The sequence below is a fragment of the Hemiscyllium ocellatum genome, chromosome 22 (assembly GCF_020745735.1).
Source record: "Hemiscyllium ocellatum isolate sHemOce1 chromosome 22, sHemOce1.pat.X.cur, whole genome shotgun sequence".
NCBI classification, from domain to species: Eukaryota; Metazoa; Chordata; class Chondrichthyes; order Orectolobiformes; family Hemiscylliidae; genus Hemiscyllium; species Hemiscyllium ocellatum.
The window spans coordinates 37,664,341-37,691,867 of record NC_083422.1 but is presented as its reverse complement, the minus strand read 5'-3'; the positions used below and the strand labels follow the sequence as shown (position 1 = coordinate 37,691,867).

Genomic DNA, 27,527 nt, shown 5'->3' with positions numbered 1-27,527 from the left:
CACTTCGAAACGGAAAAGGGACTGGAGAAGTTTCGTGCAGGGTGATCGCGGCTGAAAATCACAGAGAGCGTCCTCCTCTCACCGCATCTTTTTTTTTAAAAAACAAAATGTTTATAAAAATGTGAGCCAAGTTGAAGGGGGAGGAGGTTGTGGGTGGCACCGGCGGAAGTGGCGGGTTTGCAGAGACGGTTGGCGGCTCAGAGGAAGGGAGGGATAAAACTTTTAAACTTTTCACCTCCCCTTCTTTGCCTGACAAGGGAAATGGGTACAGGACTGGAATTAGCACGCTCCCGTTATATTTTAAATCACTGGTTTCCACTCGCGGGTGTGTGATCCACAATTAGTACCAGTCCTCTCTCAGGCTGTTGGAGACACCGGCCTGGGCTCTGGACCCTGAGCCCCACCCGGTCAACCGCTCCGTCTGATCATGTTTAATCTCCAGGAGCCGCCCTCCTCCTGGAGTTATCAAAGATACAGTATGCTTCCGGGGCACGAATGCAGCCAAACGGAAAGAGGAAGCTGTGTGGCGGCTTTGGGGGACCTGGATTGCAGTCGAGCGAGCTGACGTTTGGCTGCTCCTGTTTCTCGGACTCTCTGAGACCCAGGCCCACGGTTACCCCCCACCTCAGCGCCCTGGATGTCTGCTCCAGCTGAAAGCAGTCAGAATCTGGAGCAGTTGTTTTCTCCTCCATCCCCGTAAGTAATTGACTGAATCAAGGGTTTGATTATCGGGGTGGAGTCGATATTGATTCATTTCCGTTAAACTCTAAACATATTTCATTCTTCTTACATCCCACCAGGATGTCTTTTGAAGACACCGAACGAAAAGCTTGAAACACACAGAAACACTACAACTAAAGTAATAGCATGGGGAGTTTACTGGAGATGAAAATTGTGGTTGACGGAATTTGTTCGAAACTCTCTCTATTTATCAATCAAAAGTGATCCTTTTTTTTCTGGATGCAAGAATTATTCATTGCCTGATTCTCACTTCAATAAAACATAATCGCCTGCGTTATGTTGGTTGCTGCATGTTAACTGAAAAATATTACTGTCTTCAATCAAAGACGATGTGTTCATTCATCAGATTTGAAAATCTACATGAATTGAAAAGAATTTGTCACTGGGGGCCAATTATCGCCTTGTCAGTTATTACAATATGTTCCTCCATGGCTATAATAGACTCAGTGCTTTGGTATTGGCCTCTTGACACTCCTGGTGGAAGCATAAATTTCATTTTGTTGATAAACTGGACAGTTCTTATACTTTACAACTACTTTAATGCAATGTTTGTTGGTCCTGGCTATGTCCCAATTGGATGGAAACCGGTAAGAAGAACCTATCTGCTCCTTTTCCTCAATTTTTCTCTTAAATATGTAAAATGTTTAAAATTACAATGGCTGTTTAGATCTATTGTAAGCTGTATGTAGATAATTATTACAAGATTTCTACAACAAGTGTAATACTCACTATCTGGTTGTGTATCTAATGTAATGGTGATTGAATAAGGTGAGAGTAGAAATCAGGGTTCTTTGAACTTGCATTGTGAGTGGTAAGTCTGTGCTGTTTAATGCTCCCAGCAATCATTGTGGTTGCTTAATGTGTAAGCGACCTGAGCTTTCTACTATGTTGCAAACTTGCTTGAAGCAATGGTAGTCATCTCCGTGAAACGTATTGACATTCCATCTACTTGTCAATTTTTGATTGAAGAATTAATGAATCTCTCCTGATCTTTCATAATTAGTGCCTAGTATGTCAAGCTTTCTTGTTTGGGGTCAACTCCTCACAAATCACAGGCAATAACCTAAATAACAAACAACAGTTTCAAATACTGTTATAAACCAGGTTCTCTGTAGTCCTAGCCCTGTGAAGTGTTTCATAACATAACCTTCCAATTAATATGTTAGATCGCAGCTGAGACCAGCATGTTGCTGCATATAGCTCAATCCCCCTTGTGCTCAGTTCAGCATCCTGGGGTTTGAACAGACCTTCCCCAAAGTTGTAAAGGATATAGGGCAGACTGCAGCAGCACCTGACAACTGTCTGGCAAACTATTCAATCCCAACTAAGTATGTTGACGAGACACACCAAAAAGAGGAAAGATGAGCAATACCAGAAAGAGGAAACAAAATCAGAAATCACTAGAAAAACTCAGCAGGTCTGGCAACATTTGTGGAGTAAAGCAGAGTTACTATTTCGGGTTCAGATACCCTTTTTCAGAACAGATTATAGCTTGGAGAAGGTTGGTGTGTATGCTAGAGAGAGGTTGGGGGAAGGGGAAAAAATAAATGATAGATGGAGTCCAAATAGAGAGAAAAACAGTTGGACAGACTAAGAAATGGGTTAATGTCAGCCTAGAAGAATCTATAGCTGTTAATAGGGACCATTAATGGTTGACAATCGGTGTGGTAGCACTTCATGTCATGACAGACCCTGGTATTTGGGTAAGAAGGTGGGAGAAGGTGCTCTGAACCTAAAATTATTGAACAATATGTTGAGTCCAGAAGGTTGCAAAGTTCCCAAGCAGTAAATGGTGATGTTCTTTTAGCTCATGCTCACTGGAGCATTGTAGCAAGCCTCAAGTAGAAATGTTGGCCGGGGAACACAATGGTGTGTTGGAATGTTAGGCAATTGGAAGCTTAGGGTCATTTTTGTGGGCATAATATAGATATTCTGCAAAGCGGTCGCCAAGTCCACACTTCGTCTCCCTCAAATAGAGGACACCACGTTGTGAGCATCTACCAGATGGAGTGAAGTGCAGGTAAAATGCTGCTTCACCTGGAAGATGGAAGGAAGTAAATGAGCAGGTGTTAAATTTTTTGCGATTGCAAGGGAAGGTGCTGTGGGAGTGGAGATGGATATTGGGAGAATAGAAGGATTGAGTGAAGGTGTCTCGGAGGGAACAGTCCCTGTAATAGGCTAACAAGGGAAGGGAGGGAATTATGTGTCTGGTGGTGGCACCCTGTTGGATGTGGTGGAAATGGCGGCTGATGATCCTTTGGATGTGGACATTGGTAGGATAATAGGTGAGGACAAGGAAGGTCCTAGCACCGTTGTGGGAGGGAATAGTGGGTTGGGGCTGAAGTACGGGAATGAGTCGCATCCGGCTGAGGGCCCTATCAACAACGGTGCTGGGGAATCATTGGTTGAGGAAGAAGGTAGACATTTTGGAGGTCCTCTTGTCAAAGTTGGTATCATCGGAACAGATGCGACGGAGATGGAGGAGCTGGAAGACTGGACGAGAGTCTTTACAAGAAGCATGGTAAGGATTTATAGTTGAGGTAACTGTGGAAGTCAGTGGGTTTGTACTGGATGTTGATGGACAGCCCATCCCCAGAGATGAAAACCGATGTCAAAGAAGGGAAGGGTGGTGGTAGACTAGGAGAAGTTGAGAGCAGAGTGGAAATTGGTTAATTTTTCCAAATCCGGATGGTAGAAGGAAGCAGCACTGATGATATACCAGAGGAAAAAGTTGTGGGTGGGCATCAGCGTAGGACAGGAGCAAGCAATGTTCCACGTACACAATGAGACAGGCATAGCTCGGGATCATGGGGTTACCTGGGGCTGTCTCTTGGACCTGAACAAAATAGGAGGAGTTACAGGATAATTTGTTCAAAATGAGGGTGAGCTTGGCAGGTGGAGGAGGGTGACGGTGAATTGGGGCAGTTCAGGCCTCTTCTCCAGGAATAAGCAAGAGCCCTGAGACCATCTTGCTGGGGGATGGACATGTAAAGGGGTTGCACATCCATGGTGAAGAGGCAGCAGCTGGAGCCCACTAACTGGAAATTCTGAAAATGACATAAGAGGTCCGAAGTCAGAGGAATTTCATTACCAAAATACAGTAGTAAACCAGTAGCTCCCCAGAACTCCATACTAAGTTTTCTGGAATAAAAAGACATTTTGTGAACTTAATATAGTAGCGTCTTTGAAAACACAACTGAAAGGGGAATAGATGCACTTGTTTAAACAGAATGCGCGGGAGAAAGTGGGAGTAAAATTTCTCTTCCCCTCCCCCACCCCAATCCCCGACTCCAGTGGGACTGTCTGTTCTTTTCAGTCTGACAGTTAGACACGCCATTGTTCTCACATTCCAATAATTTAATCTGAACTATCAACATCTGTTTTCTCCTATCACTCCACCGAATCTCCCCCCTCCCCCCCGGGTCCATTGCATAAGTGCTTACCCATCCATACTTCAGTTTAACTCTGATGAGGAATCATTTAGACTTGAAACATTAGCTCGCTCTCTCTTCCTGGGTGCTGCTGTGATCGCCAGTATTTTGTGTGTTTCAGTACAGATTCCAGAATTTGCAGTAATTTCCTCCAAAATTGTGTGCACTTTTGTTTTCCATCTCTGCACATTTTTGGTTTAATACTTCTGCAATTCATTTATCGTGATGTATTTTGTCTTCTCCGTTGCAATAATTGAAATCTCTAATAAGCACTATTAGCGACACTGCTGAGAAAGCTGTGCATGTTTGCCCAACTTTGAACATGTAACTTTACTATCTAAAATAACACTTCTCATGATACAGGCAATTAGTAACCCAGAAATCTGCACATGTGCTCTCTTTCGCTCGCTCTGGCATCTCGCACTCTCTCTTACGCATGATAACTGAATCATTCATTCTCTTTTCTTGTAATCAATATCTATATTCTTATACTGAAATCAACTACAATCGTTGTAATTATCTATATACTCTGTTCCAGGACAACCCTCAGGATGCAGTTTATCTTCAGGATTGCAGAATCTGTCAAGGTTACAAGGCCCCACGGTCTCATCATTGTCGTAAATGTAACAGGTATGGTTGGACCAGTTCACGTAGAAAAGCACAGCTGTGGGATCTCATTTTTTACAATTTTGCAATAACTATATTTTGAAATTGGAGAACATTTTCCATCAAGAGAGCTATTTCAATCATTTTCTTGACAACATTGTCATTGCTGTTTCAATTTTTGTTCCCTCTCTCTTTTTTAAAAAAAAAAGTTCTTTACCTGCTTAAAAAAAGAGTTATGAATTAACCTAATCAGGTAATGCATGGTTTGTTTTTGGTCCTTGTAATGACAAAGATCAATTTTATGTCTATTTACAGATGATACTCCTCCCCTCAAGGTGAAATATGATACATTCACCCTAACAAAAATATAAAAACTCAAGTTGCAATCTGGACTATCAAAGAATTACAGCACACATTGTCCAATCTGAAAAGATAGCTCACCATTTAATATTTAAATTGGAAAAACTTAGTCTAAAATAACTTGTCTCTTTTAGATGTCGATTGACTCTAGTGTTTTTGCAGCTATTTTCCATTCAGACTAATAACTTTGTAAACTTTACACCTTCCTAATTTAACCAAATTTGATTACTTATTGTTAGATGATAAATAAGTGAAACTAGATTATAATGATTATTACATCCACTGTAATATTTGCTAATTTCTAGTAGTTTCAAGAATTGAATCGCACTGAAGTGATTTAAATAACTATTACAATCTGAACATTACACTGTTTCATCACTTTATATTGAAATTGTATTGCAACTCATTGTATGGTATCATGTTAAATCTATATAGTCTCATAAAGACATAAGAACATACATATGATTTGGGAACAGGAGTATGCCACTCGGTCCCTAAACCTGCCTCCAACATTCAATAAGGCCCAAGGTAATCTGATCAGTCCATATTCCCACGTACTCCGTTAAACATTTACTTGTCATGACATGCTTGTCAAGAATATATATATCTCTATCTTAAAAATATCAAAGAAAATTAATTCCACAGACTTTTGAGGCAGGGAGTACGAAAGACTTGTGACTCTGACAAAATATTTCTCCTTACCTGTCTTTTAAAGACTGACCTCAGGCACAGTCTTATATTGAATCAATGACCCTAGTTCTAGATTCTCCCAAAAGAAGTGATATTCTTTTTGCATGTATGTTTCAATCTGGTCTCCTCTAACCCTTTTAATCTACAGCAGATACAATTCTAGCCTGTCCAACCTTTCTATATGGGTTGTAGTTCCTGTTTCATCTAGTAAATATTCTTTGAACTGGACCAATGCAATTACATTTTTTCATAAATAAAGAAGTCAATGTTGTATGTGGTAACAAGGTAAACGCAGCCCTGTGAAACTTACAAAGTTGTCCCTCATTACCTATAGGGGATAGTGCCAAAATTGAGAGAACTGTTTCACAAACTATTCAGCAATGGCTTAACATAGTCATGCTCAATGTCCTAGACACACTCACCACCCCTGGGTATGGCATGTCCCACCACCAGGTATTCCCAACAGAGGTGGCAGCATTGTGGTATACTATCGGGAGGGAGTTATCTTAGGAATCCTCAACATTGACTCTGGACACCACAAAGTCCCACAATATCAGGTCAAACGTAGTTAAAGAAACCTCCTGTTGATTACTGTGCAGTCCTCGCTCGACTGGTAAATCTATTCTCCTCCGTAGTGAGTAACACTTGAAGAAAGAACTGATGGCGGCAATGGTGTGATATGTACTCTGAATGGAGGATATCATTGTCAACCACCAAGAATGCATTGGTCGCAGTACTGCTGGTGGAGCTGATTGAGTCCTAAAGATTGTTGCTACTAGATTGGATCTATGAAAGGTGGTGAGGGTAACCAACGTGCTTGACTACATCCTCACCAATCTGCCTGCTGTAGGTGGATCTTTCAATAACAGTATTGGTACCAAACAGATCTAGAAACTCGAACTAGGTATTCATGAGGTACTGTTGGCTATCAGCAGCAGAATCTCACTGCAGTATAATCTGCAACCTCGTCACCTAGCATATTCCCTACTCTATCTTACTATCAAGCCAGGGGATCAACCTTGGTTCAATGAAGAATGCAAGAAGGTATGGCAGGACAGCCCCAAGCGTACTTAAAAATGAGGTGTCAACTTGATGAAGCTACAGAACAGGACCACATGCGCCAAAATGAATAAACAAGTGACAGACAAAGCCAAGTCATTCCACAACCAATGGATCAGACTTAAGGTCTGCAGTCCTGCCACATCCACGAGTGAATGGTGGTGGACAATTAAACAACTCATTAGAAGAGGAGACTCCAATTTCCCCATCCTCAATGATGGGAGAGTTGACTCTAATGGGCTTGCATGTAAATATTCAACTCACAACATGGGTGATTTACTGGTGATGGTTAGCAGTTAAAAGCAAAAAATATGTTCCAGTGATTTGGTGGTGGAGAAACCATTCAGCTGTGTGATAGCACTTCCAGATATAAAAAATAAAAAAAAAATGATGGGAGAGGCCAGCACATCAATGCAAAAGATAAGGTTGAAGCAGTTGCGACGATCTTCAGCCAGCAGTGCCAAAATGATCCATCTTGGCTTCTTCCAGAGCACCCCAAAATCACAGTTGCCAGTGTTCTGGCAATTCAATTCACTCCATGTGATATCAAGAAACTATTGAAGAGACTAGATATTCCAAAAGCTACAGACCCTGACTACTGGCAATAGTATTGAAGACTTGTGCTCCATAAGTTGCTGCATTCTTAGCCAGCTAGTCCAGTACAGGTGCAACACTGGCATTTATCTGATGATGTGAAAAATTACCTAAGTATCCTATCCGAAAAAAAAGAACAAATCTACTTCAGTCAATTATCGCTCCATCAGTCTATGCTTGATTATTAGCAAGGTAATGGAAGGTATCATCAACAATGCTATCACGTTGCACCTGTTCAGCAATAACTTGCTTACTGACGCCCTGTGGGGTTCTGCCAGGGCTACTCAGCTCCTGACTTTGTTACAACCTTGGTTCAAACACAGACAAAGGAACTGAACACCAGAAGTGAGATGAGAGTGATACCCTTGACGTGAAGGCAGCATTCGATTGAGTGTAGCATTAAGGAACTGTAGCAAAACTGGAATCGATGGGAATCTAAGGAACCTCTGTTGGTTGGAGTCATACCTGATGCATACAAAGATGGTTGCAATTTTGAAGGTCCTCCGCAGTAGGAGTTTCTCTTGGTAGTGTCCTAGGCCTAACCATCTTCAGCTTCTTCATCAATGACATCCCTCCATCATAACGTCAGAACTGGGGATGTTCACCAATGATTGTGTAAATGTTCAGTACCATTCACAACTCCTGAGATACTGAAGCAGTCCAAGTCCAAATGCAGCAAGACTTGGGTAATGTCCAGGTTTGGACTGAAAAATGGCAAGTAACATTTGTGCCACACAAATGCCAGGCAATGACCATCTCCAGTAAGAAACATTCGAACCATTGCCCTTGACATTCTATGGCATTATAATCACTGAATCCAACGCTATCAACCTTCTGGATGTTTTGACCAGAAACTGAACTGAACAACATAAATACTGGGCTACAACAGCAAGTCAAATGCTAAGAATTCTGCTGTTAATAACCCTTGACTCCCCAAAGCCTACCCACCATCTATAAGGCACCAAGTCAGGAGTGTGATAAAATGTTCCCCCCCTTGCTTGGATGAATGCAGCTCCAGCAGCACTCAAGAACTTTGACACAGTCCAGGACAAAGCAGCCAGCTTGATTGGCATCACATCCACAAACGCTCAATGCACTGTAGCAGCAGTATATACTGCCTATATGGTGCACTGCAGAAGTTCTGCAAAGATGCTTAGATAGCTCTTTCCAAACCCACGATCACTTTTATCTGGAAGGACAAGGGCAGCAGATTCATGGGAACACTACCACTTGCAAGTTCCCCTCTAAGCCACTCGCCATCCTGACTTGGAAATATATTGCTGTTCCATTAGTCTCATTGGGTCAAAATCCTGAAACTCCTTCCTTAATGGAATTGTGGGTCTACCTAAGCATGTGGACTGCAGCAGTTCAAGAAGCCAAATCACCACTACCTTTTCAAGGGCAACTTGGGACAGGTATAAATGCTGTCCAGCTAGTGACATTTACATCCCATGAGTGAATAATTAAAAAAAAACACACATTGTCATCTTGCCAAACCCCTGCATGTCTGAAAGCTAACCTCATTGCATTGTTTGTCATGAAGGAATGGAACACAATGACATTCTGTTAGCATTAAGTCAGCCAAATCCCTCCACATCTACATGTGCTTTATAAACACTCACAATTTGGTTGTCATACTTTATTCATTTTCCTGTTTAAAATGAGCATTTTCACATTCTCCCACATTGTTTTATTTGCCAGATCTTTGCCCACTCACTTTATCTATCTCATTTATCATCCTAATTTTGCATGTTGAGAATGATTTCTGTTGTGGAGAAAGTTTACAGAATGAGTGGGAACATATTGAGGAAAGGTTTGTGTGAATTGTCAAACTGCTCTTCCTGCACTGAAAGAAAACTTCCCAATTACTAACCTATTTTAAATAAATAACAACTTTTCTTTTTTCCCCTGATGTATATCTTGCCAGTTGAATATTAGACATAATCTTAGGCAGTAGTTTGTAGGAATAATCATAGTAATTTAACATTGGGTGTGAAAAAAATATATAGAATCAAAAACAGCTTTCCCATTGCTAGCTATTGTCAATTCTGTCTGGAATTATTTAAAATTAATTTGTTATTGTTTATTCCCATTTGTTCCATAAATAAAACCATTAAAGTCAGGAGCATAATACAGAAAGTTACTTTTGTTATCTACTTGGTTTACCTCTTCTCTGTTCAATTTGATTAAGTTGACATAACTGAACATCATGAACCATAATACTGCAGGTCCAATTCAACTATATTTGACGATATTACCAAAGTCTAATTTCTTCACCAATCACTCTAACAGTGAAGTTATTACTTATGCCAATTTCTGCTTCAGTTTATAAACTTTATTTTGTATTTGCTACTTTGGTTCAAACGATTGTTTATATTCAAATGATACGAATTTTTCTTTGAAAATTTATTTCTAACATAGTAAAAACAACTTCTGTAATGGAACTAAAAAATGTATTGGTGCGTTATTCCTTTTAGCTGTCTTTGATCTACGTAACCAATTTATTATTCTCACCTCTATGTGACCTTTGATTATTGCTGGTTGTCAGTACGTTGCAGACACTTCTGCTAGGTAAATCCTTGTTGAATCTATCCTGTCATAGTTTTACTTCTCAAGTATAACCAGCTCATTCGGTGATCTCTCCTCCCTTCCTTACAGTCGGCTCTAGTTTATTTTCAGGATCTCTCACCACTATCTTTATTAAATTTCCACTGAAACCCTGTACTGTTTACACTTCAAAATCTTTGCTCTTGTGTACAATCAGATTTCTAGCATTCGCTAGTCCCTGTCTTGGCTTGTGCGCTGCATTTCCTTGCAGTTCAGGTATGAGATGAATTTTCTTCACTTCCTACTCTGTTGTCAGTGATGCAGTGGTCAGTTATCTTGCTGCTGTTTGTGAGAATTCTCTTCTGAAATACCTACATTTTTAAAAGGCTTCCTCATAAATATCATGATTTTGTCTCCAGTTGCTTCTAAACTTTCTGCTCCTTTGACTAGTGATTGTGTTTCTAGACTTTTAAATATTTATTCTCCGGAAATAATAGATGCCAGTAAGGCTGCATGTATTGTAAATTCCGTGCTCTCTTGGGAGTTGCCCTTTCCTTTATCTGCTACCATTCTTGTGGTGATAATGTTTTCGCAATTATATTAAGTAGAAAATTAGAAAACTTTGAACTTGGTGGAAATGAAGCACTATGTCCATGTCAAGGTAGCCGTGATGTGGAGTTGCCGGTGTGGACTGGGGTGGGCAAAGTTAAAAATCACACAAATATCAGGTTATTGTCCAACAGATTTATTTGGAAGTGCAAGCTTTCAGAGCACTGCTCCTTCGTCAGATAGCTACCTGACGAAGGAGTACCGTGACAAAAGTTTATACTTACAAATAAACCTGTTGGACGATAACCTGGTGTTTGTGTGATGTGAAGGTAGTATAAATTGAGAGGGAATATGTCAGTTCTGATATCTGCATGCTCTTCCTGCATGTCCTGTCCTGTAGTAGAAGTTGAAAACCTTTTACAAATGAGCTTGGTATGTAACTGGAGAGTATCACCTATAGCATCAATATCAAAATTACACACTGCAGCTCTGCATTACTCAGAACTGTTTTGTATGGTTCTGACCAGTTTGTATCAAGCCGGAGGAGAAGATGAGCACTTCATGGCACAACCATGCTTCTTTGGCTGCACTATTTAGGGAACACACCCCTGAAATGGTTTGTCTCAAGTATCAGCTTCTCAGTCAGAATTCCTCAAGCTTGCACCTCCAGGCCAAGCTTCAATCAGCAGCAGGGAAACAGCTGACAGATGAGGGGATGACCAAGTGGCCCAGTAGTGAGCGATTATTTTCTAACTAATTCCTGAAAGTTAGTGGCCTAGATTTCAAGTAGAAATAAGTGGACTATCTGTACTCTATTATTGCAGTAAATCATACAACTCCTTCTGCCCATTTCAATGAGAGGCATAAGCTCAAATTGTCAGCTGATGATCCAGCACTACACTGATCATTGTGCACTAAACTGAGGCTGTGACTTCTTTGTAAGATAGAAAGACCCCTGGCAGTATTTCAAAAATAAGCCAGTGCTTATCTCTCATTAAACACCACAAAAATAAATTGTCTGATAGCTGTTATAATTATTGCCAGTACTATTTGTGGAAGTTTACAATGTGCTTATTGCATACTTTGATTTCTACACTACAGTCTTGACTACACTTTTGAAAATAAAATACAAAATTCAGAGGAAACCTAGCTTTGATAAACTTTTATTTATGTGATATTTAGTTAGTAATCATATTTTTCCCTTTGCCGTACAGCGTTTTTCTACCTTGAAATTATTATTTGAATGTATGTCTTCATTTTTGAAAGGATTGCATGGGTCTCTTAAATGGAATAGTACACTTCCCATTTAAATAATACGTGTGAATGTAATGAAAGTACAATAAATGTAAAACTATTGTCAGATGTACCATGTAATTCAAATTACTTGACATGCTCCATGCTTTGTCAATGGCAATGGAATTGTCTTGTGGGCTGTCAACTATGTTAACAAAGAAAGATATTTTGTGTATTACATTACCTTTGTATTTTAATGCTGAAATTTTTACCTGATTTTAAAATTATCTGGGGACTTCATTACAGATACAGAACTCTTCATTGCTTTTGGTTTGCACTATGCATCTTGTTACATCTAAATTGTCCATAACAGTTTTTTATATATATAAAATATACATTACACATGAATTGCTGCATTTGATTAAAATCTAAGTAAAATAAGGAGTCTTAACCTATTATTTAATTTATGATTTAATTCCTTAGCTTATTTTAAGTATTCAGTGAACTGTGCCCTTTCCTGGTCATTCAGTATTTTGGCTTGACAGAGTTGCACTTGTACTGCCCTAATATTTACCCTCTGTGCTTCCAGATGTGTCATGAAGATGGATCATCATTGTCCATGGATCAATAATTGTTGTGGTAATTTGAACCATGGCTACTTTACCTCATTCCTGTTGTTAGCACCATTGGGTTGTATTCATGCTTCTGTGATTTTAATCATGACCATGTACACACAGCTTTATAACAGGGTAAGTAAAGCATGACATTATTCCAAGTAGATAGTATCACATTAGTAATTATGGCATTGTTCACTCCTGTGGGAGTAATCTCAAATACCATAGCCAATTTTGCACATAGTGTAGCATTTGATCGTGGGGAAATTCTTAATTGGAGTTATTTGTATATTGGCATCAATTTGCTTGTTGATTTATATTTTATTTTGAAAAAAATACACATTTTAAAGTATTGCAGTATTTGCTTTTATTTCAGATATCATTTGGTTGGAGTTCAGTAAAGATTGACATGAGTCTGCCTCGAAGGGATACGCAATTCGTTGTTCCTTTTGGAATTTATGGATTTGCAGCCTCACTCTTTGCTTTGGGATTGGCAATTGGTACAACAATAGCTGTCGGCATGTTATTTTTCATTCAGGTACAATTTGAAATTAAATGTTTTGATAAGTCAATTTGTTGCAATTTTTTTCCCCATCCTGATTAATTCCATTGAAAAAATTGAACCTTATTGTTTAAAGATACCTTTTTTTATTTTAGTACTATCAATTCTATTAATTTGATATATAAGAATCTCACAGTTAGACCCACACTCGGAGCATTGTGCACAGTTCCAGTCTCTTTATTGACCAATAAGACCCACACTCAGAACTGTGCACAGTTCCAGTTATTTTATACATTGCATTCCAAACATTCTACCAATGTTGAGCTATGAACTTTACCAAAAATTAGTGCCTATTCTACTGACTGAGAGACTACTGTATTATAATAGACTCTCTCCTAAATGTTTGAATTGACTAACATTACCATGGTCATTAGAGTTCATTGTTCTGATCCTTTTTTTTTGCTGTAGATGAAAGTAATTCTCAGAAATAAAACCACAATCGAAGTTTGGATTGAAGAAAAGGTAGGCTTGCATGAACAAGTTGGACCGAAGGGGTCTGTTTCCATGTTCTATAACTCTCTGACTCAGTAAATTATAAGTTTATAATCACAATTATTTTACATTTTAATATCCCAAATGGTTAAAGTTGCGAAGACGTTATCAAAACAATCAAAGTTTATCTTGGATTAAATCTTGGATGACATAACCAGGTACTCTGTAAAAGCACTGGTGGTTGAGGCTATTTGAATCATGTGGCTTTTGCATTGTTTTCATAATGGTGTTAGGTTGCAAATTCCGAGATTCTAAGCTACCACTCATTACTCAACAGTGATAAATGCCATGATTTTGATGGTGGTCCAGAAACATTGTTGTTCTTTTTTGGGTTCTTGAAGACGCAAGGAGAGGAGAGTTTGAATTTTGCTGTTGTATTCCAGCATGCTCACTTTGAGCCTTGTTATGTTAGAGAGGATTTTAGGAATCAGGAGATATGCCTTTTTTTTTGTAGATAACCCCCTTTATCTTCAGCCTTTACCTTGCAGACTGATCTTGAATTTATTAACCCTTCCTAGCCATGATCAGAGACACTATGAACTCTAGTTGTCTTAGTCGTGCATGACCAGCGCATAAATGGTCCATGGTCAGTCTTGGATTGACAAATTTGATTGCTCAATTATGCATTGGTTTCTTTCCATGTATCTGCTGCTCGTGTCCTGCTAGGTGATCATGGTTGCAGGTTTGAAAGTTACTGTCTAACGTGTCTTGGGTGAGCTACTGCAGTGTGTTGTGGAGATGGTGCACACTACTACAATTGTGTGTTAATTGTAATAGAAGTGAATGTATGAGGTGCCAGTCAATAGGCTGCTATGCTCTGGATGGCATCTTGTGTTATTGGAGCTGCATCCAAACTGATAAGTGGCAATTATTCCATCACTCCTCACTTGTACCTTTATAAGTGCTGGGCCATTCACTCTAATTTTGCTAAGGCTCCATACGCTGTAAAATGTCTTGATATGCAGGGCAGTTATGCTTGCCTCCTGTTTGGAATTCTGCTGTTTTGCTCAAGTTTAGACCAAGCTATAATGTGGTAAAAACAATGACTGCAGATGCTGGAAACCAGATTCTGGATCAGTGGTGCTGGAAGAGCACAGCAGTTCAGGCAGCATCCAAAGTGCAGCGAAATGGACATTTTGGGCAAAAGCCCTTCATCAGGAATAAAGGCAGTGAGCCTGAAGCATGGAGAAATAAGCTAGAGAAGGGTGGGGGTGGGGAGAAAGTAGCATAGAGTACAATGGGTGAGTGGGGGAGGGGATGAAGGTGATAGGTCAGGGAGGAGAGGGTAGAGTGGATAGGTGGAAAAGGAACTAGGCAGGTAGGACAAGTCCGGACAAGTCATGGGGACAGTGCTGAGCTAGAAGTTTGGAACTAGGGTGAGGTGGGGGAAGGGGAAATGAGGAAACCGTTGAAGTCCACATTGATGCCCTGGGGTTGAAGTGTTCCGAGGCGGAAGATGAGGCGTTCTTCCTCCAGGCATCTGGTGGTAAGGGAGCGGCAGCGAAGGAGGCCCAGGACCTCCATGTCCTCGGCAGAGTGGGAGGGGGAGTTGAAATATTGGGCCACGGGGTGGTGTGGTTGATTGGTGCGGGTGTCCCGGAGATGTTCCCTAAAGCGCTCTGCTAGGAGGCACCCAGTCTCCCCAATGTAGAGGAGACCGCATCGGGAGCAACGGATACAATAAATGATATTAGTGGATGTGCAGGTAAAACTTTGATGGATATGGAAGGCTCCTTTAGGTCCTTGGATAGAGGTGAGGGAGGAGGTGTGGGCACAGGTTTTACAGTTCCTGCGGTGGCAGGGGAAAGTGCCAGGATGGGAGGGTGGGTTTTAGGGGGGCGTGGACCTGACTAGGTAGTCACAGAGGGAATAGTCTTTGCAGAAGGCAGAAGGAGTGTGGGAGGGAAATATATCCCTGGTGGTGGGGTCTTTTTGGAGGTGGTGGAAATGTCGGCGGATGATTTGGTTTATGCGAAGGTTTGTAGGGTGGAAGGTGAACACCAGGGGCGTTCTGTCCTTGTTACGGATGGAGGGGTGGGGTCTGAGGGCGGAGGTGCGGGATGTGGACGAGATGCGTTGGAGGGCATCCTTAACCATGTGGGAAGGGAAATTGCGGTCTCTAAAGAAGGAGGCCATCTGGTGTGTTCTCTGGTGGAACTGGTCCTCCTGGGAGCAGATATGGCGGAGGTGGAGGAATTGGGAATACGGGATGGCATTTTTGCACGAGGTAGGGTGGGAAGAGGTGTAATCCAGGTAGTTGTGGGAGTCGATGGGTTTGTAAAAAATGTCAGTGTCAAGTCGGTCATCATTAATGGCGATGGAGAGGTCCAGGAAGGGGAGGGAGGTGTCAGAGATTGGTCCAGGTAAATTTAAGGTCAGGGTGGAATGTGTTGGTGAAGTTGATGAATTGCTCAACCTCCTCGCGGGAGCGCGAGGTGGCACCAATGCAGTCATCAATGTAGCGGAGGAAGAGGTGGGGAGTGGTGCCGGTGTAATTACGGAAGATCAACTGTTCTATGTAGCCAACAAAGAGACAGGCATAGCTGGGGCCCATACGTGTGCCCATGGCTACCCCTTTGGTCTGGAGGAAGTGGGAGGATTCAAAGGAGAAATTGTTAAGGGGTCAGGAACTGAGTGTCTGAGCCAAACTTAATTTTATGACTGAGCATTTGCTGCTTGAAAACACCATCATTTACCCCTTCCACTACTTTGCTGATGGTAAAGATTTAATTGATAGGGCAGTAAGTCTACTGAAGGTTCTGAAGAAGCATCACTCGACATGTTATTTCTGTTTTCTCTCGTTAGATGCTGCCAGACCTGCTGAGTTTCTCCAGTAATTTCTGTTTTTATTTGTTTCAGATGTCCTGCATTCGCAGTTTTTTTTTATTTTACATTTAGGTATATCATAATGATTTATTGAGGAACTTTGAGTGAATTCAGTTCAGTTAAATGAGCACAGCCTGCTCAGGAAATAAAACAATCATGTCTTATGTGCAACTGGAGCAAGGTTTGAAAGTAGTTATATCATTACAGGTGATAGCAGATGTGATAGTGATGTAATGCCTTTACTTTACCCTGTTTTATTTATTTGTAATTTGTTTTGCAGATTACCATATTCAACACAATAAAAATTTTCCAAATTTAATCGTACACCTGTCTCCTTAATCGTAGGCCAAAGACAGAATCCAGTATTATCAAACTGGTGAGGAATTCATCTTCCCATATGACCTTGGAAGCAAGTGGAAAAACTTCAGACAGGTGTTCACGTGGTCTGGAGTTCCCGATACAGATGGAATTTTCTGGCCTGTTCGTGAAGGCAGCCATCAGTACTCATTAACGGTTAATTTTTAAAATACTCTTGTAATGTTTTATGTAAGTTATTTATATCATATGAAATATTCAGAAGAAAATAAAAATGTACGATGTAAATTTTTTTCAAATTATTTTTCTGTTAAGTTTTAAACTTTCATTAAACCATGCGTTTTCTTCTGAATTCCCTGGCAAGGTCAGATTTCACTAATTGTTCTGTGGCCTGCTTCGATATGATTTTTAATTCTCTTTGATATTAAAATGTTGTTAATTTGTTTGGTCCAATTTCTAGTGTTCTTTCATTCCAAGTGCAAGACCCATTCCAGGACTTGGGAACATAATCTATACTGAGATGCCATTGCGACACTAAAGCGAGTGATGTATAATTTCAAGTGCAGCCTTTCACATTGTTAAACACTAACACAAACAGAGGTTGAAAGGTTGGCTAGGCAGGGTATAGGTTTATATCTTTCTAGGCAGCCAATCAGATGTAGGAATAGAATGAAGCCATTCTGCTCATCAAACTTTGCTCCACCTTTCATCATTTGTATGTTATCATGATATGCTTCTCTACCCCATTCTCCCGCATTCTCCCCTTAACCTTTGATTGCCTTACTAATCAAAAACCTAACTATTTCTGTCTTAAATACATTCAATGATTGTCACAGAAGGCTGTGAAGTCCAATGAGTTTCAGAGAATGACTTCCCTTCGCTTTCCTCCTCATCACCATTCTAAAGGGTTATCCCTTCACTGTGAGGCTGTACCCCTCAAGTCGTAGTCTCCTACTTGTGGAAGCATCTTCTATATGTCCGCTCCATCCTGGCCCTTCTGTATCCTATAAGTTTCAATGACATCACCACCGACCCTCCCCCACCATCATTCTAACCTTCAGCGAATACAGACTCGAGAGTCCTCAACCGCTCCCCATACAACAAGGCCTTCATTCCTGCAATCATCCTTTATAAACTTCCGCTGGACCCCCTCCAAGACCAGCATGCCCTTCCTTATTCGACCCAAAGCTGCACACAATGGTCCAAATATATTCTGACCAGAGCCTTGTACAACCTCAGCAGTACATTTCTGCTCTTGTTTTCTCGCCCTTTTGAAATGCATGCTAACACTGCATTTGCCTTCCTAACTCCCAAATGAACCTGCATGTTAATGTTAAGAGAATCCTGAAGTAAGGCTCCTAACTGCCTTGTGCTTCAGATTTCTGAAGCATTTCCCCAATTAGAAAATAGCCTATGCCTCTATTCTTCCTACCATAGTTGTATTCTATCTGCCACATCGTTGCCCACTCTCATAGCCTATCCAAGTCCTTCTGCGGCCTGTGCACCACCTCAGCAGTACGTGTCCCTCCAGCTTCCTTTGTGTCATCTGCAAATTTAGCCACAATGTCCACTATTCCTTTGTCCAGAGTCTTAGTGGTTAAGTGTTTTATTTCAAGTTGCACATCACAAAACTCTTAACACTTGGATTACATGTTCCTCATATATATGCTCAGTTCTCACCCAATTATTATATTTTCTAATCGACTCGTTCAAAGATGTTATGAAACGCCTCTAAGGTAGGTAGAACCTGAATCCAGGCCTCCTGCCCTTAAGGGAGGGATAGTACCCCAGCAACCCTCTCTCACCCAATTATTTTATTTTCTAATGAACCAATTCACCTCTGGAGCAAGTCGAACTTGAATCCAGCCTCCTGGCTCAGATGTTACCACTGCACAACAAGATCCTGTCTAATCCAATTTTTTTTCCCAATCAATTTATTCAGAGATATTAATGTACAAATTTGGAGAGGATAGGTTTTGAACTAATTGCTTCTGCTAATTGATGGCTGTTCCTACATGGGAAACAACTCTGACTCTAATTGCCTCAGTAAGTCTTGGCCATGAAGACGTAAAAGAATGCTGTAAATCCAAGTCCATTCATAGTAAAATCAAAACAATTCAGATTATATCATCTAGCTTCAATATTTAGTTTACATTTCTTCTTTAATCATGTGATTGATAACTGGGGTGACCTTTTTTCAAGCCACAACTTATGCTACTTTTCAGCCAAGCCATTGGGAGGGACAGGAAAAGACTCCAGTGGACTTGTCTTTGAATATTTCCTCCTGGCCCTCTATAATCAACTGCAGATTTATGATCTCACATTGAAATCATAAGTGATCTCCTTTAGTATTTTTAATGAATTTGGGAAGGATCCATAATGAATCACTTTCCTTGAGATTTGGGTGATGGGGAATGTTTAAGTTTTGCTCTCACTTTTGATTTCATCTGAAACCCCAGTCGAATTACTTGTAATTTCTCTTATGACAATGACTGAATTTTGTTCAATTTATATGGAAATGTATGTTAAATTCTTGTATCTATTTACAGATAGAGCAGCTGAAACAGAAAGCTGATAAAAGAGTGAGAAGCGTAAGTAATGTAGTGCCTGGAGGTTTGCGCCAGATGGCAGCATTTAGATGTGGCTTGTTAAAGTAATTTCTTGATATGAAAATAATGAAATCTGAAATGAATTGTGTTTGCAGTTAGTTATCACAAAGAATCAAGAACTTGTCTTAGTCACTTCACATGATTGCATAATATTTAATATGCTGCAAATGGTTTACAAATACATTTTTGTGATGACAATATCTTTTTGTTTGAAACATTTGGTTTAAGCCAACACTTCAAAAATAGATTTGTTATTTTGGCTTTATGCAGATTATTTTTTTAAGAAGATACATTGAAACTTATGCATTCTGAAATGAATAAAAGAGAATCAGTAAATAAAAATCAGTGTTTCACCACTCTTACAGGAGATACCTTTTTGAAGTAACAAAACTACTTAGGTTGACTATTTAAAAAATCATTCTCATGAGGCATATTAGCGATCTTTTTGAAGTCTGTTCCATTTAGCACACAATGCAATATAAGGTATTCTCAATGTGAATACAACCCTTGAGACTCCACAGCGATGCCTATCACCTATGCTGATACTGTCATGGATAGTTGTATCTGCAGCAGGCAGTTTTGAGAGGATGAGGACAAGTGTGTTAGTTCCCTTGCCACCTGTCTAACAGCAATGACCTTTTGGACTCCATCAGCTCCATCAGTAGTGCTGCTGCCAGACCATTATTATTGATGAGACATTAAAATCTCCCACTAAGAGTGCATCCTACACCCTTGTCATGGTCAGTGCTTCTTCTAAGTGTTGTTCAACATGGAAGAGCACAGATTTGACAGCTGAAGGAAAATGGTGTGTGTAATTGACAGGAGGTTTCCTTGTCCATGTTTGACCTGGTACCATGGGATATCATGGTGTCTGGTGTTAATGTTGAGGATTCCCAGGCACTTCCCTCCTGACTGTATACCTCTGTATCACCACCTCTGCTGGGCCTGACATGCTGATGGGACAGGAAACATCCGGGCATGGTGATGATGTGTTGTCTGGGATATTGTCTGTAATGAATAATTCTTTGGGTTTGACTGTCAGGCTGAGAGAGCGCTCACGCAATTTAGCACTTGCCGCCCACATGTTAGTAAGGAGGACTTTCCAGGGTTGACAAAGCTGATTATGCCATTGCCATTTCTTGTGCCTAGGTCGATGTCAGGTGGTTTCTCTGGTTTCATTTCTTCTCATCTGATGTTTGGTACAACTGAGTTGCTTGCTAGGCCATTTTAGAGGGCAGTTAAGCTATGGGTTTGGAATCAGATGTATGTTTGTGTTTCTGTGCTGTATGACTGACTCTGTGTAAATGGATATTGGGCAATGCGAGCATACCAGATAGGACAACAGTTTCCTTCCTTAAAGGATATTCGTGAACCTGATGATTTTTCTCTAACAATTCACCATGGTTTCATCATTATCAATAGGCTCTTAATTCCAGATTTTCATTGAATTCAAATTCCATGGAAGGATTTGAACCCGAGTTTCCAGAATATTGTGTGTCTCTGTCTTTGTCTCTGGGTTACTGGTCTGGCTATATGATGATGCTGATTGAATTAAGTGTATCTGTCAGACTTAATCCATTTTCACTTCCTTGTGAAATAAGGCAGGCTAATAATTAGTGGTATCTTGCCTCATATAGTTAAGTATTTTCTTCTTTGAATCTCTCCAAGATAAACTAAGCATCTGCAAAAGACAAATGGTTTAGATGAGGAATGGACACTTTTGTAGAGATTTTTTAAAAAAAGATGCAAGAGGCAAATGTTTTACACAGAGGATTGTTCATGTGGAGGATGTGAGTTCAATTACAACATTTAAAAGTAATTTGGATGGATACATGAATAGGAAAGGTTTAGAGGGATATGGGCCAGGAGCAGGCAGATGAGACTAGTTTTGTTTGGGATTATGTTCGGCATGGACTGGTTGGACTGAAGAGTCTCTTTCTGTACTGTATGACTCCATAACTCTATGTAGGTGGATATTGGGCAATACAAGAATACCAACACCTAATAAATTTGAAGTCATTTATGGAATGACTGACTTGAGAACCTGCATTAGTGTATGCAACAGTATTAACTTATCAAATCTCTAGGTACAACATCATTTAAAAGAATCATGATTTTTAACTTAATTAATGTGTCCAGTACCTGTGCTATAAGGCTGCCATAAATCTGGTTACCTATTCATGTTGAAAATTTGTTGCTTATGTTTTTTTATGGTTTGTTATATATATTTTATATGGACAGGTCCAGTATAAAGTGATTGAAGACTACAGTGGAGCCTGCTGTCCAATCTCAAAAGGATACAAAACATTTTTTTGCACACCTTATACTGAAGAACCCAGAATGCAACTGAAGAAAGGAGAATTGATTCTAGTTACAAGGGGTCTCCCGTAAGTTGAGTCAAACTTGGTTGTTCTCATGAAACATATAGCAAGCTTTGTTGATCAGAACACTTATTTCATCTTAAAGTAACTTTTGATCTTCTGAAACATCTGATGGATATAGCATATGACTTGAGGGAAATTGTCCTCATTTAATTCTGAGACCTCTTTAATGAAGCCAATCTTTAAACTGATCAAAAGTTATATGTTTATAAAAATCCTAATTCCTTGTTTAATCTGCAGACCTTTTTTCAGATTTACTGCAAATCTCTCTTATATCCCTGTGAGATGTACAATATTCATATTTTACTTCAAAATAATCAAACACAGGAACATGGAAGATAAGAGCATTCTGCCCTTCAGACCTGTTCCACCATTTAGTATTATCGTGTTCCTGCATTCTTCCCATACCCAGTGATCCCTTTTAGCACTAAGAACTATATCTAACACCTGAAAACATTCTGTGTTTTGGGTTTCAACTGTTTTCTGTAGTGGAGAATTCCAATGGCTCACCACTGGTGTAGAAATTTCTCTCCATCTCAGTTCTACATGGTCTACCCCATATCCTGAAGACTTTGATCCCTCATTCTGGACTCTGGTCATTGGAAACATTCTTTCTGTGCTTTAATTTTACATGCTAATCTCTTAAATGTGACCTTATTTGAAAGCATTCGCAAAGTTCAAATAAACTGCATGCACTGGCTTCCCTTGTCGACTCTGCTAGTTACTTCCTCAAAAAAAAATTCCAGTAGATTTTTAAAACATGATTTTCCTTTCATAAGTCCAGGCTAACTCTGTCCAATCCTGTCAATAAATGCTCAATTATTAAATCTTTTATTACAGTCTCTGGCATTTCCGCACTACTGATTTCAGGCCAACTAATCTAAATTCCCTGTTTTCTTTCTCCATCCTTTTTTTAAATAGTGGGGTTACATTAGCTACCCTCCAATCCATTAGAATGTATCTAGAGTTTATGTAATCTTGAAAGATGACCACCAATGTATCCTCAGATTCTGAGGCCATTTCCTAACTATTGTGGGATGTACCTTATCAGGTCTTGGGGATTTATTAACATTTAATCCTATCAATTTTCCCAACACCATTTCCATACAAACAGTGATTTCCTTCTGTTCCTCTTTTTTTTTCTCTCTCTCTCTCTCTCTCTCTCTCTCCCCTCCCCCCCCCCCCCCCCCCCCCCCCCCCCCCCTCACTACAACCTGTATTCCCCAACATTTTTGGGAGATGGTTTGTACTTAATTGGTCTGCCATCTCTTTGTTTTCCATTACAATTTTCCTGTTCTTTATTGTAAGAGATTACGTTTGTCTTTACTTTTTTTTCTTCAAATATCTACAAAATCAACTTTTTCTTCTGTTTCCTTTTTTAAGTAACTTTGTTTTTATTTATCTTTTAGTGAAAATCATGCAGTTGTAGAACCTTTTTGTCCTGGCGTACTTCTGAAATAACTGCCAGTCTCCTTTCGTATCCCCACAATTGTGACCAGTAGAGCATACTGGTAGTTGTACCATTTCAATTACTAGTTCATTACTATATCCATCCCAATTCTGTTTTAATGTAGTCCCTTGCCATTCCTGGCATCTATGGTGTTGTCATGGTGTCTTTCTTACTTTTTGCTTCACATTCCTGCACTAATTACACAATGTTTATGCAAAACTAAGATTTGAACAAGATACGAAAAAATTGAGTTTAATATAATTTACTGAATGTATGAAATTGATTAATGGCAACAATATGCTTAAAATGAGAGAATCAAAAATGAGGTATCTAAAACAATGTGAATTGGGTAAATATTAAGTAGCAGAAACTACAATGTTAACTGCAGTTTTTACTAGTACATAAAAATTCGCGAAGACATGCCATTTTCGTACATACAACAGAAAATCTTTTTACTGTTTCCCTTCAGGCATTGGATGTATGGCAACAAGAACCTGAAGACAAAAAATGCCCACGGTAAATAAACAAAACTTGCATTAATGTCTGTTAGGAAGTGCCTACTTATGTTATTTCCTCCTTTTTTATTTGAATTTACAATGTAATTACATTTTTGGTCAGAAATTAAAAAAACGATTTTAAAAAGTTTCACAATAATACCTCACCTCACTACCAGTTAAGAAGCAAGCACAGATACAGAAAAGTTCTGAATAAGAGTTGTACTTGACTTGAAACATTAGCTCTGTTTCTCTCTCCGCAGAAGCTGATAAGCCTGCTGAGTTTCCCCAGCATTCTCTGCTTTAGTTTCAGATTTCCAGCATCCATAGTATTTTGCTCTTATTCCTTTAAGGAGATTTTTTTGTTTGGTTACAGAATAATACAGCACAGAGACAGATCCTTCAATCTAACCAATCCATGGTGACTATAATCCCAAATTAAACTAGTCCCACCTGCATGCATCTGGACCATATCCCTCCAAACAGTTCTTATTCATGTACCTATATAAATGTCCTAACTGTACCCGCATCCACCACTTCCTCTGAAAGTTCTTTCCTCACACGAACCACTTTGTGATTTAAAAAAAATACAATTGCCCCACACGTCTTTTTAAAATCTTTCTCCTCTCACTCTAAAAATATATATCCCCTGATCTTGAAATCCCCTACCCTAGGGAAACGACACCTGCCATTCACCTTATCTATACCCCTCATTATTTTATGAACCTCTATAACATCACCCCTCATCTTCCTGTGTTCCAGTGAAAAAAGTCCCAGCATATCATAAATCTCCTTATAACTCAAACCATCCATTCCCAACAACATCCTTGTAAATCTCTTCTGAACCTTGTCCAGCCTAAGAATATCCTACATGTAACAAGGAGACCAGAAGTGTTGGAAGAGGTGAGGAACTGTTATAACATGAGATTCCTTCAAATTCTGGTTAAACATCCAACTCAGCAATTATCATTTTAAAAGCTGTCAAGATCATGAATGATTTAATTGCAATTGTCAACCTAGTTCAGTGGCAGCAGTCTTGCATGCAATTCAAAAAGTAGCTATGAAACCTAATTTGGAATTTTCAGGTCAGTACTGATGGTATAGATTTGCAGATTTGATATTAGATATTCTCTGCAGCCCCTCGTAAAAATTGTAACTATGACTTTTGTGATTGTGAAATGTAAGTGTTGCATGTAACTTTTGGAAAGATACTCTCTCAGTTTATCTGTTCGTGGTGTTAGCCGTTTAGACTTCAACCCCAAAGTACGTGGACTCCTTGGAAATGTCCCAACATAATTACAGCAAGAGCTAACGGAGCTTTCCCTTCACCACCCACCAGAGAAAAATGATGCAAATGAGAAAGGACTCCAATCTCCAGGACCAACTTTTTGCTGTTCTCCTGATTTTAAGTGCTGGGAAAGAAAAGAGTTTTAAATATCCTGGAGATATAGGGAATAATAAAAAAATTGCATAATAAATTGTGGTAGGATCTGAACTATTTTCTATTTGAGCTTTGACATTTAATTCTGTCATTTTATTTTTGTTTAAGTTGGACAGCATGAACGAGGCTGGTTCCCAAGAAGATGTGTGGAAAAATGCTTGTACGACACTGCCACAGAAAAACCAACAGAAGAAAAGAAGATTTTGTAACAGTTCCTTTCGCCTGTGCTTTTGACAGAATTTGTGATGATCTACAGGATCTATTTTCCTTAGCTTGAAAGTTTTAATCTTTTTTCAGATTTAGTTTATACTTGACCTGCTTTTTCACAAGCATTTCTTTTTATAACCGAAAGAATTCCTTTGGATTCTCAATGTTTGTGAAACAGCCTAATTATGGTAATCTAGATTGTCAAAAACAATAAATCGTCTTCTGCTATCATATGGGTTTGTAGTATTCCATCTTTAGTGAAACTAAGGAATCAATCTTGTGGTCCAGACTGGGGCTGAAATTCATTAATTTTGAACTAAATTACATGGCAGCATGTGATAGTATCACAAATCTTGCATGAGAAATTAAGCCTGCATGGTGAGCAAGGACTTTGACTTAGTATCAAAATTTCATTACATTCCAGATATGAAGACAATGATCAAAGGATTCTCCCCTAATGTGTTAAGTTTAATCAAGTAGCTAAGTAATTCCAGTAAAATTGAACAATTTGAATTGTACAATTTTGCAGACTTGGAAGTAAACACAAATAAAATGTGCATCTTCGACATTGTTCGCCTTTTACCTCTTGGAGTAGATTTAGAATAAACCACTGCAGATTGTTAATCCTTTTGAGATTAATACAATTAAAGTGGGCACAGCTGGCTGGGTCAGCATTTATTGTCCATTCCTAGTGGCCCTTGAGAAAATGGTGAGCTGCCTTGAACCACTGCAATTCATTTGGTGCAGATAAACCCTCAACACCATTAGAGTCATAGAGATGTACAGCCTAGAAGCAGACCCTTCAGTCCAACCCATTCATGCCGACCAGATATCCCAACCCAATCTCGTCCCACCTGCCAGCACCTGGCCCATATCCCTCCAAACCCTTCCTATTCATATACCCATCCAAATGCCTTTTAAATGTTGCAATTCGACTAGCCTCCACCACTTCCTCTGGCAGCTCATTCCATACACGTACTACCCTCTGTGTGAAAAAGTTGCCCCCTTAGGTCTCTTTTATATCTTTCCCCTCTCACCCTAAACCTATGCCCTCTAGTTCTGGATTCCCCCACCCCAGGGAAAAGACTTGGTCTATTTATCCTACCTATGTCCCTCATAACTTTGTAAACCACTGTAAGGTCACCCCTCAGCCTCCGACACTCCAGGGAAAACAGCCCCAGCCTGTTCAGCCTCTTCCTATAGCTCAAATCCTCCAACCCTGGCAACATCCTTGTAAATCATTTCTGAACCCTTTCAAATTTCACTGCATCTTTCCGATAGGAAGGAGGCCAGAATTGTATGCAATATTCCAAAAGTGGCCTAACCAATGTCCTGCACAGCTGCAACATGACCTCCCAACTCCGCACAGCTGCAACATGACCTCCCAACTCCTGTACTCAATACTCTGATCAATAAAGGAAAGCATACAAATGCCTTCTTCACTATCCTATCTACCTGCGACTCCACTAGGGAGCACGTTCCAGAATTTTGATTCAGCAAGATTGAAGGGCAATACATTTCCAAGTCAGATTGGTGAGTAGCTTGCAGTGGAACACAGAGGTGGTGGTGTTACAATATATATGTTGCTCTTGTCCTTCTGTTGGTAATGGTCATGGGTTTGTAAGATGATTTTGAAGGGCCCTTGGTGAATTCTTGGAATGCATCTTGTTAAGGATACATACTGCTTCTATTGAACATCAGCAGTGGAGGAGGAAACTGTTTGTGGGTGTGGTGCCAAGCTGGCGACATTGTCCTGGACAGTGCAAAGTTTCTTGAGTGTTGTTGGAGCTGCACTCATGCAGGCGAATGGGGAGTGTTTCATCACATCCCTTGCTGTTGATGGACAGGCTTAGCGGAATCAGGAGGTGATTTATTCTCTCCGGCTTTCCGAGCCTGTGACCTGTTGTAGGTGAGCTACATTTAAGTCCTTGAGTACAGAACATACAGTGCCAACAACAATCTAATTCTGGACCATGGGCTCCTTGTGCAAAAGAGGTTATGCTCACAAATGTGATTTTAAAGGATTCTCCCCTAATGTGTTAAGTTTAATCAAGTAGCTAAGTAATTCCAGTAAAATTAGTTTAACTTTTATTTTTGCTGCAGGATGGGAAGTAAACAGGTTCTCCACCAGTTAGGATGTTTCACTTTTGATAGGAAATAGGTTTTGATAAATATAGGCCCCAACAGTCCTCAACAGTAAACATAAATCCCTCTATTATTTGAAAAAGAGTAGAGTAGTACTTTCTAGTGTTTGAGCTATAATTTAAATCAACCCAAATCACTTAGTCTGATAATATTTTTTCTAATTACATTGCAGTAACTTCCA

General features: G+C 39.8%; 2 protein-coding genes across 4 annotated transcripts in view; one reads left to right on the top strand and one right to left on the bottom strand.

Moving 5' to 3' along the window:
* Positions 1-479, bottom strand: part of vti1a (vesicle transport through interaction with t-SNAREs 1A) — a 353,121-nt gene extending 352,642 nt beyond the window's left edge. For 2 of the 3 annotated variants that reach the window (XM_060842086.1, XM_060842087.1), the window contains exon 1: positions 348-470. The gene's annotated coding sequence lies outside the window, so the exon portion shown is untranslated. Of the gene's footprint in view, positions 1-347 lie in introns of all 3 variants that reach the window. The other variant, XM_060842088.1, reaches the window with a different exon arrangement.
* Positions 167-25,432, top strand: zdhhc6 (zinc finger DHHC-type palmitoyltransferase 6). The gene is made up of 11 exons (XM_060842085.1): positions 167-696; positions 801-1,328; positions 4,711-4,802; positions 12,400-12,559; positions 12,801-12,962; positions 13,395-13,448; positions 16,650-16,817; positions 19,169-19,210; positions 21,470-21,615; positions 23,529-23,575; positions 25,103-25,432. Exons 2-11 carry the CDS (start codon positions 1,032-1,034, stop codon positions 25,201-25,203), a joined length of 1,269 nt encoding a protein of 422 aa, XP_060698068.1. The 5' UTR covers positions 167-696; positions 801-1,031; the 3' UTR covers positions 25,204-25,432.
* The last annotated feature ends 2,095 nt before the right edge of the window (positions 25,433-27,527 follow it).

Coding starts and splice junctions, on each gene's coding strand:
- zdhhc6 (XM_060842085.1), top strand. CDS start 1,032: ATGTTAACTGAAAAATATTACTGTCTTCAATCAAAGACGATGTGTTCA. Junction 12,963..13,394: donor GCATGTTATTTTTCATTCAG/GTACAATTTGAA, acceptor TTTTTGCTGTAG/ATGAAAGTAATTCTCAGAAA. Junction 16,818..19,168: donor GCCATCAGTACTCATTAACG/GTTAATTTTTAA, acceptor ATCTATTTACAG/ATAGAGCAGCTGAAACAGAA.